Source organism: Pseudopipra pipra, chromosome 1 (assembly GCF_036250125.1).
Source record: "Pseudopipra pipra isolate bDixPip1 chromosome 1, bDixPip1.hap1, whole genome shotgun sequence".
Taxonomy (NCBI): Eukaryota; Metazoa; Chordata; class Aves; order Passeriformes; family Pipridae; genus Pseudopipra; species Pseudopipra pipra.
In genome coordinates, this window is record NC_087549.1 from 119,601,835 (window position 1) to 119,620,367 (window position 18,533).

The 18,533-nt window shown below is 40.7% G+C and overlaps 1 protein-coding gene across 8 annotated transcripts; it reads left to right on the plus strand.

Moving 5' to 3' along the window:
• The first annotated feature begins 59 nt into the window (after positions 1-59).
• On the plus strand, positions 60-15,648 carry DAZL (deleted in azoospermia like). 8 transcript variants are annotated; one of them, XR_010434808.1, is made up of 15 exons: positions 554-766; positions 2,252-2,386; positions 2,706-2,797; positions 4,114-4,165; positions 5,302-5,368; positions 5,693-5,832; positions 7,146-7,226; positions 8,019-8,075; positions 9,143-9,244; positions 9,991-10,089; positions 10,678-11,245; positions 11,745-11,928; positions 12,793-12,894; positions 14,345-14,518; positions 15,233-15,648. XR_010434808.1 is itself a non-coding variant. In XM_064673611.1 (11 exons), the coding sequence occupies exons 1-11, from the start codon at positions 190-192 to the stop codon at positions 10,729-10,731; spliced, it is 885 nt and encodes a 294-aa protein (XP_064529681.1). In that variant the 5' UTR covers positions 60-189; the 3' UTR covers positions 10,732-11,531. The 8 variants fall into 8 exon arrangements, 4 of the variants coding, with proteins under 4 accessions (XP_064529681.1, XP_064529650.1, XP_064529666.1 ...); XR_010434810.1 differs by having other exon boundaries at positions 14,345-14,487; XR_010434805.1 differs by having other exon boundaries at positions 14,345-15,648.
• Positions 15,649-18,533: the final 2,885 nt, after the last annotated feature.

The window sequence follows — 18,533 nt, forward strand, 5'->3', positions numbered from 1 at the left end:
AAGCCTCTTCCCCGCCCCTTTCCACTTGGGGCTACTTAAGAAGGCGACCGCAGTGGGGTCTCGGTTTCACTCACAGGTGACATTGAGGATCTGGCTAAACTGTCCCCAGTTTTTCTCAAAAAATATAATTTTGCTTTTGTTTTAAAAGCCTCATTTCTTGGTGTGTGGGAGCAGCCTCGGCTTTGGTGAATGATGGTAGGTGGAGGGAAGAGAAAGGGGCGCCGTCCCGGGACAGAGGGGACTGGGGTGCTGGGAGGTGATGCGAGGCGCATGAACGCGGAGCCGCCGGGAAGAAATTTTTTACAGAGAGAGTAATCAGGCGGGGTTATGTTGCCTTATAGCGCTGTGATGGGGAGGAGCCCCTGAGGGCTACTAGCATTTAAAACACCTTGAAGGTTTTAAAATCTAACGAGATGAGGGGTTAAGGTTATGGAGGGAATGCCGCGAGTGAAAAGCCACGGAGTTGTGCGAGGGAAGCTGGGGGTCGGCCTTACGGTCTGGCGAGGGCTTGGCGACGGACAGGTCTTCACACCCATGAGCGGCCATTTTATGGCGGCAGCGCCGCCTTATGGACTCAGGTGCTCGCTGCCGCGGTGCTGCTGCCCTACGCACGGCGCTTCGCCTGTCCCCGGCGGCGTACCCCGCCGCGCTTAGGGTCGGCGGGAACCCTTGTCGGGGGCTTCTGAACAGCTTCCATTGTCCTCAGAGAGGATCTGAGGAGTGCGAAACCTCCTTTCCCGCGCCACGTCGGCGCTGGGTATCTGAGGTGCGAGGGCGTAAAATGGCGGCGGCACCACGGGCCCCGCTCGCCCGAGGTTCCTCGTTTCGGCTTCCCTCACCCGCCAGAAACAAACTCCGCCCTCGCCCAGTGCGCTGCGGGCGCCGTGAGGGGAGCGGGAGCAGCTGCCGTCGGAGCGCGCTCCGACAGCTCACTTCCTATTCGTTCTTAGTGTTTTGGGGGTTTTTTTAATTTGAAAACCGTGACTTGCGACTGAAGCGTAGACGCTTCAAACTGTATACGAGTAAAGTGTTCTTTTTTTTTTTTTTTTTTAAGCCTCTTTAGTATCAGCTGTTAGCTTGTAGTGCTGGGCTGAGGGCTCCACTTAGTGCCCATCGGGAAGGCTGCGGTGGGAGCGCTGTCATGGAAACTGCGCAGCGGGACGGGAATCATAGGGTTTAAATGTTAAAAAAAAAAAAAGGGCAGGAAGTGTAATGCTTACTTTAAACAAAGAGCGTGTTGAGGCCGGCGGGAAGCCTGAGAAACTGGGAGCTTGTGCATTTGTGGCCAGAAGAAAAGGTTTTCGCTCCTAGATGAGCGTTAAATTGAGCGATGTTTGCAACCCATTTGAGCAGCCACCTGGCCCCAACAATAGTCGATTTTCACCTTTTCTTTTGCCAAAAGACTACTGTAATGAGGACGTTAGTCCAATTTCCAGGCATCAACTTAAACTTCATGCTTGCTGGAATAACGGAGAGAGCAAAGTGACTAATTTTACCTTGTGATGAGAAAAGGAAAAAGATTTGTTAATTCCAGTAAGCTGAAATTTATTTTTGAATTGGCAAAAGTTCTGCATCAGAGTACTGAAGTCTTGAAAATTAGCTTTAAAGGAAGATTGTGTTTCTTGTATTCATACTGTGAGGCTCTCACCCCTGTGCATTTTTCATCTCTTTCGAGTTCTAAGAAACACTTGTATTAACAACTATTAAAGCTTATTTTTGATGCTTACCAAATTGTCAGAATGTCTAAGTAGCCTGTTCATTCTTTTTTTCAGCTATTTAATGTGTAAAAGGGTTAAATAAGTGTATTATCCTTGAAGGTTCTGTTCTGCATCGGTAGTGAGACACGAATGCTCCTCTTCCACGGCAGCCAAGGGTGTGTATGACAGGTGTACCAGCAGTATCTGTGCACCAGCCTGCTTCCTTGTGCTGGTTCTGCTTCTTGCTGGGTGGGTACTTCTGCTGAGAGCTGTTTCCCGTTCCAGGCTGCCAGAGAATTTGCACAGCAAAGTGAATACTACTTCTGTCGTGGTTTGCTGGAACAGATCTAGAAAGAAGCCAACAGTTACGTCAGTTTGAGGTTGCAGTTCAAATGCCCTTTAGCTGGGTAGGCAGCCAAAGAAGTGGTCTTCTCACTTTTTGCTACATTTTTGTCGTTGATGTCTATGTGATATCTACAGGAAGCTGCAGGCATTCTGGTATCTTAAAGTCTGATAGATTGACTGTAATAAGTATTTTTGTTGATATTTTTCAGTCTGTAAATGTGGAGACCCAATGTGCAAGTGCCTCAGAGAGTAACACCTATTCATCAGCAGTCAGTCAAGGTTATGTTTTACCGGAAGGAAAAATCATGCCAAACACAGTCTTCGTTGGTGGAATTGATTTAAGGGTATTTATATATTCATATACTTTTAATTGTTTAAGATATGTACTTCAGTGGGAAGAAAATGGAAATTTAACTCCGGTTTTGTGGAGGGTTTTTTTGCATAGTGGTGGTGGAGTTTGTTTGGGTTTTTTTTCATGTGTGCATTTTGCCAGTCTTAAGGTATTGAAAAGCCATGGGAGAATTTTGGAACAGGTGTGCCAAAACAAACCTTTAGTTCTTAAGCTAGTAGGAGATGGGCTTAAAAAGATGGTACTGTTTGCTTTAAGTCAGTTCTAAGCAGTTGGATGTGTTTGAAGAAGTTCAAGACTTCATTTTCTTTTAGATGAAAGAGGCAGAAATTCGGACTGTCTTTGAACAATACGGTGCTGTGAAAGAGGTGAAAGTAATCACTGACAGAACTGGTGTTTCGAAAGGGTGAGTACAACATGAGTGGTTGTTTTAAATTGCTGCTTATGCATAATTCTGTCATAGGTTATATGAGCAGATACTTAGCAACACACTTTACATGCTTAAGCCGTAGTGCTAGCTGTAGTTTTCTGTTTTGGTGAATTAACACTGTTAAACCGGTAAATCTGTATTGCCCTTGACTAAGTCTGTGTAATCTTACAAAGAACAGCCTGATTTTTGTGGCTTCAGTCTATCCGTTCAAGGAAAAGAGGGTTATTGTCCCTTAACCAGTGGAAGCAAAGCTTTAAACTTGTCATGCTTATGCAGCCAATTCTTCTGCAGAGCTTTTCTGATGGTGAGAGTAGTTAAAAATCTAGAGAGAGAGAGTTCAGGATGGTTAAGAGAATCAAGATGGTTTATTCAGAGCAATGGGACTGCACTCTTCTGACACTTGGTGATAAGTTCTAGAGTAAAACAACCCAAACTCACTTGGGTAAAGAGTGAAACTGAGTATGTGAACAAAGTTCAAACAAGGGAAATTCCCATTGGGTATATAGAAAAAAATCTGGATTATTGTGGTGAAACACTTAAATAAGGAAATGTTGGACCTTAGCCTATTGAATTCTGGGGAAGCTATCGCAGTTTTGAGGTTATCTCTGCTTCAAGGAGGAGACTGCACTCTCTGGGGTTTTCTCCAGCCCAATTTTTTCTAAGATTCTATGCATAGATTCAAAGAAGTCACATTTTTTTTGGCATATGTAGTAATGCGTGAGCTGGAAATGAGTTATTTGCTCATATCCATTGCTAGTCCTTACAGTGAATCGTGATGTGCAATTAACCGGTGCATGTTCTGAATATTGATAATGAATTGACTGACTTGATTAACTGGACACAATTTTTAATATAGTAAACTAGGGAGGCAGTGAAATAAAGAGAAAAATCTCTTCAAGGATTGCTTCCCCCAGTGGTGTCACTGTTCCTGTAATTCCTGCTTTTGTCCAGACCCCTATAGTAAATACAAAATTTGATGATAGTTCAGATCTTAATTTTTTTATCTTTCTGAGTTATTAATACCAACAGCAGTACTCATTTTAAGAAGTTGAAATGGAAAAATAATCTTTATTTCTATTTCATATTAATCTAGAATCTGTCATTCAGTTTCTTTCACCTGGCCCAGTAGCAGATGTTGCTAGTTAGCAGTAAATACTTTCTCAGGCTGAATCATAAACTAATGTCCTACTTGATGTGCAATATAACATACCTGGCATCTATGTTGTTAACTGGTCTTGTTCTGACAATCAAATCAAACTCTGATCACTGAATAGCCTGTTTTTCCTTTTTAGATATGGATTTGTATCTTTCCTGGAGAATGTGGATGTTCAAAAAATAGTAGAAGTAAGCTCTTTTGCTAAATTATTTGAAGTTGATTTATGAAGGCTAGAGACAGGTTCAAGGGAAGCCAACTTACGTAGAGTAAGTTAGAACTAGGAAAGTCTAGGGCAGCCGAGAAAGTAAACTTGATAAACTGTCTGCTGGTGGTAGTATCTTTATGTATTTACTTAAGTAAGAAACAAAATCAGCGTTAGCCTTGGTGTGTTTGGATGCTTGCTTTTTGTAGTGGATGATTGTCATAGAATCTTTGTCCTTATGTCAGATACACAGACCTTTTATTATTGGAGATAACATTATCATGGAAGACAGTTTTTTACTTGACATCTCAGCAGTTGCAGTATGTTTCTCTTGCAGTATTTGTGCATTTTGGTGCTACTTGGAGTGCAAGTATTTTTTAAGCTTCTTGGACTGTGCTGCGGCTGTTCACGTGTTATGAATTTTCCTGTAGTTAACACAGGAGATGAGGGGTAGAAGTGTTACAGCCCTTCTGCTCTTACAGTTCATTGTCAGAGAAATTTTAAATCTCAGTGCTTACAGCCAAATCAGCTACTTGGTTCTGATGGACTTCAGTAGGTCTCAAACCATGGACAGAGCTTTTTGTTTTCCCTCTTTCTCCCCAAACTGAGTACAGTAACTGTGAAAATAAATGTATTGAAATACTTCCCTCTCTGAAGCAGTCATTTCCTTTAGTATAGGTGGACAGTTTCTAACATGTTACATGAAGCCTGTCAGGAAGTTGGTGGGAACGAAGGGAAGTGGCAATGTAAATAGAGTTTCAAGGGAACCTAGGCTGTGGTCACTCTGTATTAATATTCTCACTGAGGCCAGAATAATTAAAACTTGTATGTATAAAACCACAGGGCTGACAGTCACTAATATGTGGTTGCAAGCTACTAGTAGCGCATGTTGCTGTTAAGGCAAGTGATAGGAAACAAGTGTGGAGGCAGTGAGTAGGCAAATGAGAGCGCTGAGGGCACTGCAGGAAATTAAAGATAAAAGACATACAGTGTTAAGGAGAGGAGAATTGCACCCATTTGTGAGTTGATGGTACTGTGGTGTAGAAGCAGAGTCCAGTCTCCTTAAAATCCCACAAACCAGTCACCTCACTGATTCATTACAGAGAATTAACTGTCTTTCAGACGCAAATCAACTTCCATGGCAAAAAGCTGAAACTGGGGCCAGCGATTAGGAAGCAACAAAACCTGAGTAAGTATATCTAAATGAAATTGTTCATATAACAAATATGTATTAACAGGTTTTTTTCTTAATTATACATCAATATTCTTGCAGATACTCTTTATCTGATGCAGTATGTATGTTACAATTAAACATTGGTTCTAACTTCTATGACCTCACTTGTATAAATGATGTACAGCTGTGATAATAAAACTTGGGTTGGTAGCACAATATAATACAGTTAATATTGAGTTAAATTTAAAAGTCAAAAGTCAAGATTTTTTTCAGCTTAATTTCAGATTCCTAATGAAATACATGTGAAAAGGCCTTAATACTATCTTTTCTTTGCTTCAGAACAAGCTTCTTCCATACATCCCAGACCGTTTGTCCTTGGTCCTTCTCCACCACAGTTCCATAGTGTATGGGGTAGTCAGAATACAGAGACGTATTTTCAGCCTCCACCTATAATGAGCCCAGTAACACCGTATGTTCAGGTAAGGCTGTTCATGTCACTGATTTTGAATCATTAAATATTTTTGAAGGTGCAGTCAGATCAGATTGCAATCTGATTTACCTCCTTGTTTTCGTATTATCTTCCTGAGTAAGAAGCACACGACTTCAAACCACTTCAAAAGAATGCCAGCAACCTTGAAAAACTGCTTGTGTTGCGACCTCTTTATAAAGAGGAAAATACCTTCTAAGAATGAGAACTGTTGAAGGTGGAGCTAAGATTGAATTATTTAACAGTTCTTAAGTGATCTTGTTTCTTGTTGATGTACTTAACAAATCAAATCTGTCCAGATTTTTAATGTATTGCTGTCCTGCCTCAGAATAAACTACAAGCTTCAAAATGTATTTTTGTAAACAAGTATGGAGCCAGAAGTTGTCTCTGGTACTCTTGTCTCCTCCTGGCCAAGCAGATTCTTGGATTTAAACTGCTGTTGTATCTTAAGAACAGCAGATGCTGTTTTACTGCATCTGCTGCTCGTAGCCGTGGCCAGTACAGTATTGCCTGCAGGGCATCACTGTATTGATACTTTGGATAAGGTGTAGGTAGAGTGAGTCCTGTACTGTGAACAGACCAGATTAGACTCTTACTGCATTAGCCTGCGTGTTGTGGCAATGCAACAGGGCAGTATTAATTACCAACTGATTCTGCTTTCTATATTTTAAGCAAGTGAAGAAGAGCAGACTGCAGTGACTCACAGAAATAAGGCAGAGAGCTTGATAACAGTATTCTTGCTGATCCTCCTAAGTTTATTGGGAAAGTAGAATAGCGTAGGAAGAAAAATACTCACTTAAGTGCTGGAATGTGCCTTTAACTATTTTCTGAAGAAAGGTTCCAGGTTAATGTTGTGTCAGAGTAGTTACAGGGAAGAAATACTGCAAAATATCTGAACTGGAGTATTTAGCTTTCCTTTGGCTCCTAGAAACTGATCTTCAGGCTGTATCCGTTATTCTATAGTAGTTAGTCTGCTTCAGGTCTGCTACGGAAAGTTTATGGCATAACTTATTCTTCTGAAATGACTTAAAAGATCAGCTACAAGGAGATAATGGGATTTTTAGATGTATAAGACACTTTAGAATCCCACTGACTAGAAATTATTAGTGCCTGAAGTGCTGAAGCCAAGCCCCATGGGAAATCTGTAAGGGTCTCTTTTAAGTATGAGCCTAGTCTGAACAGGAACTGAAGTAACAGTATAGCCACATACTTCTGAAAACGTGCTTCTAGCTAATACCTCTACAAATAAAAGTACTTTTATCTTGCTTCAAACTTGCAGTTTTAAAAACAAAGCTTTATTTGCAGCCATATCCATACAGTTCATCACCAACTGTACTGCTAAAGCAGCAAGTTCCCATAGGATATCAACCGGCTTATAACTATCAGGTATGTAAAGCTTTAGTAGCAGCAGAAAGGCTATTTGATACCTGAAAGAACAGTAATGAAATGTTAACTGAAGTCTGATCTTACTGTGAATTCTGTTTTTCTTCAGCTCTTCCTTTGCAGATATTAAAACCTAGTGATATTTTTATTCTAATAAGATGGAAACTGTGGAATACCTTAGTATATGCTTTGGTTTTTTTTAATAGAATATAGTTTTTGTTTCCTTAAATACACAGTGATAAAACAATTTCCAAATTAGGAAAAAAGTACATGGATTAGTAGTACTTTTTCTTGTGGGAAGGAGCTTTGTGTTTATACATGCTATAGCAAGGGTAGCTCGTGTTAGGTAACTTAAGAGTCTTAGCAGACTATACAAATGTGGGGTGTATATAAGGGGGATGCACTCTGGCACTCTAAAAACATCAGAGAAGGCACTTACTGATAGTGGGTTTTGAACTCACTTCAAGTGAGATGTGTGCGTAAGTCCTGTCACTAAAGTTTAGTAACTGGAAGCAGCTAGAGGTTTGAGATTGTTTTCAGTGTGGCTGCTGTGATTTCCCTTATTTTTCCCTAATATTTAGAAATCCTTTTTTTTTTTTTTTTTAATTTGGAATGAGAAGAGGAAGGAGACAGTTGAATAACATAAGCAATTTTATTGGACTTAAAGGTATAGACTGTTGTTTAGTGAAAAATCCAAACATGAAATTGTATAAATGGTGGCTCTTGCAGAGCAGTTACTTGTCTGTGTTGGAAATTAATGGATTAAAGCTGGTTCTTGTCCAATATTTGTTTAAGGGTCAACCACAGTGGGTTGCTGGGGAGCAAAGAAGTTATGTTATGCCTCCTGGTCTGGTGAGTCTACAAAGTTAAACTTCTGAAACCGTCTTCTCAATTAGCACGTGGTTTTTACTGTTTGATACTTAAAAAAATCAAAGTATTTGTTGTCTGGATCTGTATGTAATCAGATCTATAAAAATCTTGCTGACAAGAGCATGTAATTGTTTAAGATTTCTACTGAAGTGGTGCCCTTTTGAGTTACCAGACGGAACAGACCTACCTGTTTTATGGCATTACTTTATACATTCTGGTCACAGAACTCTGGAATTTTAACATGAGTGGAATTGGTCTTTTCAGGAAAAGTCAAAGGAAAAATAAGTGATGACCTGATGGACACTGTTTTTTTTAAATTTAAAAAGTTTCAACGTTCTTTGCGAATACTGATTTATTTTTGGCTCCTTTCAACAACTTTAAAAAATAGTTTCCCAGGCTGCTACAAACTGTAGATGGTGCTGCTGGCTTCTAAGAAATTACTTGCGCTCTATGACTTTATACAAGTGACATCTATGGAGAGAGGAAAAATACTGTGTATTTCTTTAGCAGTGTTGGAACTTAAAGTTGCTTCTTGGGGCATTTTTATGTTCTTTAGGTATAATCTTGTGGTTATTGAGTGCAGTTTCAATTAAGTGTTTAAAAACTGTAATACATAATTTTATTCTGAATGATACTCTCTTTTTCTGAAAGTTTTCAGAAGTCACTGAAATACTGACTACCCTGTTGGCTTGAAGTAATTTTTGTGCAATAACATTCATGAGTATGATACAGCCACAGTATGTCACTTAACAATTAAATGGTAGCAGGTCAAAGAGTCTTTAGAGAAGGACTGCATAGGGCTTTCATTATTAGATGTTTTAAGCTTGATTATGTGAGCGACAGCTCTTCTTGAACTGTCTCTGTTAAGCAACTGAAAGTACCATTAGTAACTGCCTTAATAAAACAGATCAGGATACAGCATTTTCCCCACTCAGGACACTTCTGGCAAAAGTTTGAAGATATATACAGATAGATAGATGAGGATCAGTGAGAATATAACTGTGCATGCAGTGTTACTGAAGTATTGCAATACTTACAAAACTGTACAGGTTTATGCATCGGTAAACCATCACGCTGAGGATCCGGGATTTCTACAGACGGAATGTGCTGTTCCTGAGCCCATGCACTTGCCTGCTAACAGCCCACAAAAGGTAAGGTCTTTTGTCTCAAAACTTGGATGTTCATTACCATAAATCCTATTCCCAGAAATTTGCACATTAAGATTACGTGGCTTGGGTCAAGGGCCTCTGACAGGTATCCTAGGAATTTAGGTTATAGCTGCCACTTTTAGCCAGTTGCTCAGTCCTGGGTATCTGATTGATGTGTACAACTTCAGAAGTCTTATGTTTCCTTTAAACTGTTAGTACTTGTCTGCAATGCTGAGGGCTGTATAAAATGTGTGGTCTACTTGATTAAGTATACTAATGTTTTTAAGTGACAGAACTTTACCTGTCACCTTTACTTTAATCTGTAATAATTTTAGGGAAAATTACAGGTACTAAAAAAGCATATTAGATAGCACTACCTGCTGGTTTAGATTTATTTTAAGCTTCAAGCATCTGTTGGTAGTGGTTACTCCCTTTTTCACTGTTTTGTGGAAGCTGACCCCAGGATAGCCAATAGTTGGCTCTGAATTCAGTTTTCTAAAACAGACTTCGTTTTCCAGCTGCCAGCCAGCCTATTCCACTGAGGGGAGAGAATGTAACACTAAGGGGGGATAATGAGTTACCAGTATTAAAAGTTAGGGAAGAGGAAAAAATGACAAATACTTCAGGGAACATAAGGCATTTGAGAACAATCCTGAATGCCAAGTGAACCCTATAACACACCAGCATTGCTAGGTAGTAGTACCCTAACTAAGAAAATCAGTACTGATGCACCTGTAACTGTTTTTCAGAAGTCTGTGGACAGGGGCATGCAAACAGTAGTGTCCTGTCTGTCTAATCCTGAGAACCAGCTGAGGAATGACTCTCTGTCACAAGACGACAACATAAAGGTATGTAGTGAAAGCAAAAAGAAATCTTAAAATACAGCTGCCCTTCGATTTGTTCGCCTACAGGATACAATAAAGATGAAGGGATTAATTAATATCTGGAATGCCATTTGAATTTTTTTCCTTCCTTGTACATGTTTGGCTCTCAGTTGCTTAATGCTGGAAAGAAGTGCTGAAATTGGATTCAGTGGCTTTAATCAAGATGGCATGAATTGCTGAACATTGCTAATGGACAATTAAGAGCATAAGTCTGGGTAGTCATTTCTCAGTGACAAATGGCTGAAAGCAGTGGGTTACTATGTAGTTTGGACAGAGGATGTTGCTTTACAAGCCTTGATAGTCTTGTTAGTTACCTGCCCACTGTAGATGGTGGCTAGTTGTGCTTTGTCTCTGCTTTAAGCAATAAATTGTAGTTTAGGTTGGTAGCTGGTCTTCTGAAACGGGAATACAGAGGCTGTATTTATCAGTTTTGTAGAGGGGGAATAAACTACAGAGTATCTCAATATAGTTTTCATGAAACTTCAGTTACCTTATTCTGATTATCTGATTATTTTTTTTTCCCCCCTTGTCCTGTCTTCTATCTGATCCCAGGAGAGCAAAGTCTATCACTTCCGAAAAGGAAGGACAGGATTCAAAAGTGTTTGATGAATGAAGACTTCGGAGTATCTAAATTAAGTCGATGTTACTACAGTTCAGCAATACATTCAGCATAATATTTCTCATAGTTGCTTCAAGTTAAGTTTGTGTTCATGTTCATGTTCGACCTGTTTTGATACAGTTCCTGCTTGGGTAATTTGAAGTTTAAAGTTGTAAGAGTTGACAAACTTCAGTTACATTGTTTGCATGCTTCCCCAGTTTGTTTGCTGCATGTGGATTTTCTTCTGAGTTTTAACGTACACTTTGCATATTACACAGGTTTGCTTTAACCACAATTTGACTCACCCTGACCAGTTAATTTTTGCAGTTTAAAAATGGAAATAGTTATTTACCCAAGAGATTGTATTTTAAAACTGAGTTCTTAAATCAGGGCAAAAGAAGATGTAACTGAGCTGAAGCCCTTCTTAAGTCCTAGTTGCCTTTAGACAACATAATCAATGTGATTATGTTCATTACTGACACTTCATGTACCTGCAGTCTTGAGCATCACTATTGGTTTTGGGTAAGTAATGAAGAGAATCCTGACATTTCTGTATGTAACTTAAAATGCAAGAATGTAATTATCTGTATTGGCTACTCAGTAGAGTATGATTTTTTTAATTAAAAAATCCTAAAAATATCTGTATGTTAAAATTCTGAGAAAATACTGCATTTAAAATATGCTTTTGTTGTGTGATGCAAACTGTTAATCAAAGACTATTTGTAAGACTATTTTAATAATCATGTATATTTTAGTTGTGTATTCTGAAACAATGAAATAAATTTTTATTTTGCCTTGGCTACCTAAATTTCTAGTGACAAATCTAACTAATAATTTGGTAAAGCTATTAAAACCTTAATACCCTGTACAAGAATTCCAGTTACTATGAATGTCCAAGGACTGCTTCTCAGGAGTGTTCTGGATAAATTTAATTAAGGAGGGATGGGGGACAGTGTCAGTTTACTGGTAAAGATAATTGTTTCTTTGCAAATGCAGATGTCATTTTGACTTGATGTTCTAGTTGATTTGGTTGCCCTGGGCTGTATTTAAAGCTTTATGCTGGAGCTATAAGAAAACAGAGAAATGTGTATGTGTAGCTCTCATTGAAGAATCTCAACACCAAAAGAAGACATAAACTTCAAGATACCTACACAGAGTGCACATTTTCTTTTTATTTGACCAAGTTTTACTCCCAGGACCATCTGGTGAGTGAGTTGATGGTTCAGTGTGTGTGAAATGGTGGTGCTAGATACGAACTATTCTTACAGGAATGCTGAGGTTTATCACAGGGAAATGCATAGCCAAGGCCTTACAAGTGCCATTTATTTTCTCTTCCATTACATCATGTTGTGCTGGTTTTGTTAGCCACAGCCTTAGGGAACTGAATTTTTTTTTTTTTAAATTCCCATCTTGGAATTGTATCTTTTGGAGCATATGCCAAGTAAAACTAACAAGCTATAACTGAGAACATGCATTTATAATGTTTTTTTGAAGTACCCTGTAAACATAGCACAAAACCAGTAGGTAAGTCTCTTTTGTGTTGCATTCTGAAAGTTGAAACATCTATTTAACGTGTGTGTGGCTGAAGGCATTTCTAAAATGGGTGCATGGTTGAGGCTTCTTGCAAATTTGTACCTCTTGTATTCTCAAATCAAGTGGACTGCGTTAATTGTGAGCCAGCAGGCAGTAGTGAGGCTTGGTGGATCTGCCTTGGCTTGTGCACAGTATGTATGTTCTCTGAGACTCAAAAGCATTGAGTCTCCTTTAAATATTAAGATAACTCTTTGTCAAAAGAAGCAGTTGTTTAGACAAGATACCAAGTAAATGCAAGCATTGTATTTTTCTGTTCTAGAGCTATGACACTTGGTTTGTATTACGGTTCTTGGCTGAAGTGCCCCAGTTTGCTGCTTGTTGGCCTTTTCATACTTTCTTTACAAGCTTTGCCCCCTGACAGAATTATTCTTGGAATGAGACAGCCAGACAGATGGCATTCTTTGATCTCCATTAGAATGATTATCTGGCACAGACACTAATTCCCTGTCAAAATGGAAATATTTTTTTCCTTCTAGGTATTTGTGTGCTAAACCAAGATGAATCGTGTCTTAACATGAAGGTGATCTGATCCTCGATTGCTACAAGGAAAATGGTTTTTCCTAAAAGTCCTCTAACAGGTATACAGTCTGTATTCCTTGCAGGAATGACTTGGTAGACCAGTGTTTTAGGATAGATGAATATTTTAAGAGCTTTAGTGTCTGCCACTTTCAATGTTGCTAACAAAGTAAAATTTTTTTAAAAAAGTGATCCAGGCTATCAAGACAATGAGGCTTCTTCAGATGAAATATGGCATCTCAAGAAAATCCTAAAGTAGCTTTACAACCAGATGGATATTTGCTTCGTACTTTTTTATTCCTACTCCTAAAATTCAGGCTTCTCCAGGGGACACAAGTACACATACTTTACCTTGTTTTAAAAAAGAAGGCCCCAGCTGAGTTTATACAAACTAGGCCTTTGTATTGCCCCAGTGATTCTTCTGGCTTTAACTTCTGTGAATAAATTCAAAGGGAGTTTTTTTCCAGTAATATGAACTTATATGTACTTGGTGCTCAAGACAAACATGAAAGGGAGTTTTCTGCTCGTTTACCTTAAGGTTGGGAGACTGTAGCAAGTACAGTAATGAGGGCAGGATTTATATTTAAAAACATACTGCTGTAAAATACAGTGTCAGAGCTGAAAATAAGGCTATTCATGCTGCTAGTCCTAAAACAATTACCGTATGGAATCTCAGAGCTTCTGAATATGTAGTCAAATAAAGATGCATGCTTTATAGTTATTAGATGCATGCTTTATAGTAGTTAATATATTTCTCATGTAGTGGGGGTATTAGAGGTACTGCTTGTAAGACAGTGCCTATGTGTCTGCAGTAAACCTGCTGTGTTTGGGGTGCATGTAATCGTGCCCTCTAAGCTTTTAACTTAACCTGTTCTTGTAGGTAGTTCTTTAGGTCAGGTGTTCAAATTTCATTGTATTTGAACTATTTGGTGTGTGGACTAGATGACCTTTAAAGGTCTTTTCCAACCCCAGCTGTTCTATGATTGTCTTAAGGAGTCTGCTTTCTTTTTTTGGCTAGAACAAACCTAACCAAGTGCTTTTCCCCCCTTAATTTGTGCTTGTTCCTTTATTACACTGAGTGAGCGTTCAACAAATGCTTATGCTTCTTTTAAGGTCTTCCTAGAACAATGAAAACAGATAAACCCACCAATTTCAATAGACGTCTTCTTTCCCTGGGGAAGAATTTGTGCTTAAAACTGCAGATTCATACATAGTTCATTTCATAGAATGGCTTGAGTTGGAAGGGACCTCTAAAGGCCATCTAGTGAACCCCTCTGTAATGAGCACGGATATATTACTAGATCAGGTTGTTCAGAACTCTGTCCAACCTGACCATAAATGTGTCTAGGGATGGGGCATCCACCACTCCTGGGCAACTTGTTCAGGTGTCTCGCTGACCTCATGGAAGAACATTTCTTCCTTCTGTCCAATATACATCTACCTTCTTAGTTTAAAACCATTACTTGTCCTATCGAAACAGGGCCTATTAAAATGTCTCAATCTTTCTTACAGGTTCCCTTTAGTGTTGGAAGGCCACAGTAAGGTCTCCCTGGAGTCTTGTCTTCTCCAGGCTGAACAATCGCAGTGCTCTCAGGTTGTCTTCATGGGAGAGGTGCTCCAGCCCTCATGGCCCTCCTTTGGACCTGACCCAGCAGGTCTATGTCTTTCCTGTGGTTGGTATTCCAGGTGAATGCAGTACTCCAGTTGGGGTCTCACCAGAGAGGCAGAATTGCTTCCCTTGGGAGGAAAGGGGGCAAACAACCCAGTGTTTTGGCCTGTAGCACAACTGCAGCCATCCAGTTCTTGCCATGTCAGCTGACTTTAAACTGGATGTAGGCAGCAGTTAAATTATTAAAATGGGATTAATGGCTTCTGTATGTCATAATAAGATAAATGATGCCTTTTTTAACATATGCCAAGGGGAGCCTCAGTACACATGGTGGAGTAATCATTTAGAAATGTGTTATGAGCACACACTTCAGTCTTTTTCTTTCAGGGGAACAGTGAGGTAGGTAATAGAAATATGCATTGGTCAGAGGACATTACCTAAATTTGAATCATTTTGGTTGGAAAAGACCTTTAAGATCATTGAGTTCAACCAGCATTAACCTAACACTGCCACATCTACCATAAACAATCCCTTAAGTGCCATATCTACATATCTTCTAAATAGCTCCAGGGAGAGTGACTCCATCACTTTTCTGGGCCTCCTGTTCCAATGCTTGAAAACTCTTGTGTGTGAAGAAATTTTTGCGAATATCAAAACTAAATCTCCCCTGGCACAACCTGAGGCCATTTCTTGTCCTGTTGCTTGTTACTTTGGAGAAGAGACTGACCCCCAGCCTCGTTTCAGGTGGTTGTAGAGAGCAATAAGATCTTCCTGAGCCTCCTTTTCTCCAGGCTAAAGAACTCCAGCTCTCTCAGCTGCTCCTCATCAGACTTGTGCTCGAGACCCTCACCTGCTTCCTTGCCCTTCTCTAGACATGCTGTGGTGACTCATTGTTTTTCTTGTCGTGAGGAATCCAAAACAACACAGTATCAATATGTGGCCTCACCAGAGCCCAGTACGGGGACACAGTTGCTTCCCTTATCTTTGTGATAGAAACCAGGATGCTCTTCCCACCTGGGAACACTGCTGGCTCATGTTCAGCCCTGCCTCAGCTGCAGCCTAGCAGCCAGCTAAGAACTGATGCGGAGCAGGGGAATCCAACTGTTAAAGCATCACAAAGGCCTGGGGCAGGTGCTGATGCAATGTGATTTCTGCCCAGTGCTCTAAGTGTCAAGGCAAAGAAATTCAATAAAGCACAGGAAAAGGGTAGGAGTAATCTACTACTCTGTTAAGAAGGGACTATGATTGCTAACTGGGCTGAGGCACAGAGGTTGTATCTTCCTGTGGTCACAGTGGATGCCCTTAGGGGTAACTGAGTTGATCTTTGCTGTGTGGGAATTACAGCTGCTCCTTCCCTATCAGGGGCATTTGGCATTTGCTGCCCACTTGATAATATCTCAGGTGAAACAAATGGTGATCATGTCACAAGCCACCACGCCCTGACCCATGGGATGGAAAAGCTGAGTTGAGTGAACAGCTTGGAGGATAGTGCTGCTAAAACTGATGCGACCCCCACAGGATGGGCTTATGCTGGTCAGGCAAGCCAGAGTTGACCTCTGTGAGCTGCTGCCATCAGGCTCCACACTGGTTGCAACCCAGGGGGTGTAGAGCCAGGTCAGACATGTCAGTACCAGACCCTGATGCAGGTGATGGTTGGCCATAGCCCCCTCCATAGTGAATTGGATAGATGCCAAACTGCCAGTTATAACCTGCTGCACAGTGGGAACCATGCCAGTGACCATTGTGATGATGTCAGTACTATCTAGGGGAATTGCAGGCATTGTCACATAATGTCAGTTTGGGGTTGTATCATGACGTGTCACATAATACGTACCATCAGTTTTGGACAAGATTTTACCAATTTTGACCAGGGTGGATGGGCTACCTTAACCTGGAAAAGGGGCACACACAAGTATGTTTGATACCTAGCCAAGTGCTTCATCATTAATTGGTGACATGCATGCACTGTACCTATCTACTATCCAGCAAAACCACAGCCAAAGGAAAGGGCTTGGAATCAGTGGGGAAAGGAGCCTGTTGAGCTTGACTCTAGTCTGGCACTGTAAAGAAAGACAAGAGATGTTGAATAAGTGTTTGGCAGTGTGGGGTGACTGGCCCTCTGGAGTCATGGCCATTGGTGAATTACCACTGTTGTTAGGATTTTTCACTTACCTTTGGGGGGGTGGAGTGGGGGTGTGAGCCCAGAGGGGGTTGAGTCCTGAAGGAGGCTCTCAATTCTAGCTGAGGACCAACTTCCCCGTTGGCATGTCCTCTGCAGCCCCAGTGTCCCTGCAGCTATAGGCTCCATGGGCTCTCTGAACTCTGATGACAGCTTGGGGCTGAGGTGCCCAGCATGATGGGTGGCCCAGATGGTCTTTTTCTGCCATGCAGCTTTCCATCCACTCTTCCTTAAGCCTGTAGTGTTTCATGCAGTTTCTTGTGACCCAGTTGCAGGATCCAGCACTTGGCCTTGTTGAACCTCCTAAAACTGGACCATCAGTCCAGCCTTTCCAGATCCGTCTGCAGGGCCTTCCTGCCCTCCAGCAGGTCAGCGCTTCTGCCCAACTTCATGTCTTTTGCAACCCACTGAGGGTGCACTGATCTCATCTAGATCATTGGTAAAGATATTAGACTGGACTGGCCTCAATACTGAGCTCTCAGGAGCCCCACTAGCTGACCAGCTGGACGTAACTCCATTCACCAACATTTTCTGGGCCCAGCCATCTTGATGATTTTTTTTTACCCAGCTAAACGAGATTGCTTGCTTGGTACTCCTGATTCTACTTGCACTAGAATAGATATCTTTATACATAGTTAAGCAGCTCGTTTACTGAATTTCTTCTAAGGAAATGGGTTGCAGCAATAGGATGTTTTGGTTTAACCCCAGCCAACAATCAAGTACTGTGCAGCCACTTGCTGTCCCACCAGCAGGATTGGGGAGAGAATTAGGGTCTCAGCTAGAAAACTCGTGGATTGAGATAAAGAAAAGCAAAAGCCATGCACACAGGCAAAACAGAACAAGGAAGGAATTCACTGCTCCCCGTGGGCAGGCAGCTGTTCAGCCATCTCCAGTGCATAATGGTTATTGGGCAGACAAACACCATCACTCCAAATGTTCCCCCCTTCCTCCTCCTTCCCTCTCCACTTTTTATACTGAGCATGATGTCAAATGGTATGGAATATGCCCTTGGTCAGTTGGGGTCACAGCTGTGTCTCCTTCCAACCTCACATGCACCCTCAGTCTCTCTGCTGGCATGGCAGTATGAGAAGCATAAAAGGCCTTGGCTCTGTGTAAGCCCTGCTCACCAATAACAAAAACATCTCTATATTATCAACATTGTGTTCAGCACAAATCCAAAACATATCCCCATGGTAGCCACTGCAAAGAAAATAACTACTTCAGCCCAAACCAGGACACAGATCTTTATTGATAAGATGCTTCTTGTAAGTGCTAGACTTCATCTGTTTTTGACAGTGAAATAAGTCTGGTCTTTTTCTTTGAATGTTACAGTATTTATAAAACCTGAATTGTCAGTTGTGCTTATCTCACTGTTGCACTAGATATCCCCTGACTTAGAAGACAGACAGACTCTGAAATTACTTGTTTTATTAGGTGATCTTGGGTAGTTTAATTAATTAAAAGCGCAAAGTTAACAGGTTTTAAAAGCAGATTTTTCAAAGTAAGATAGAATCAATAGTGGTGGAGTTTCAGAAATTATATTTTAGTGCTATGTTGCCTGTTAATAGACTGTGAAGTCTGGGCTGATGAGCTTTGTTCTGCTGTGGTTTCTGGGGAACTCAGTAAGTTCAGAACACCAGTCTGCTAGAAGATGGGGAGCTGCTGTGCTGTGTGATAGCTCACACCAAAGCTTGCTTTCTTACACTGACGCAGTACCAAACATGGCTACTGGGGTGAAGAAAGCTTGAAAGGGGATTTTTTTACTTCTCCTACTACATGTAACTTGGTTGTTCAGCTTTTAAAAACAGCGTTTTAGGCAGTTAATTCCGTGCAGGAATATCTGGAAGAGGTTCAGAAGTCTTGAGCTGTTGAGTCAGTAGATTGAAATAAAAGATAATCCTGGAACTGACACT

What these genes read in the sequence shown, in the direction of transcription:
- DAZL (XM_064673580.1), top strand. Translation starts at nt 569, where the DNA reads ATGGACTCAGGTGCTCGCTGCCGCGGTGCTGCTGCCCTACGCACGGCG. An exon ending in TAGGAAGCAACAAAACCTGA is followed by an intron (nt 5,369 to 5,692) that starts GTAAGTATATCT and finishes TCTTTGCTTCAG; the next exon opens with AACAAGCTTCTTCCATACAT. An exon ending in CTGCTAACAGCCCACAAAAG is followed by an intron (nt 9,245 to 9,990) that starts GTAAGGTCTTTT and finishes ACTGTTTTTCAG; the next exon opens with AAGTCTGTGGACAGGGGCAT.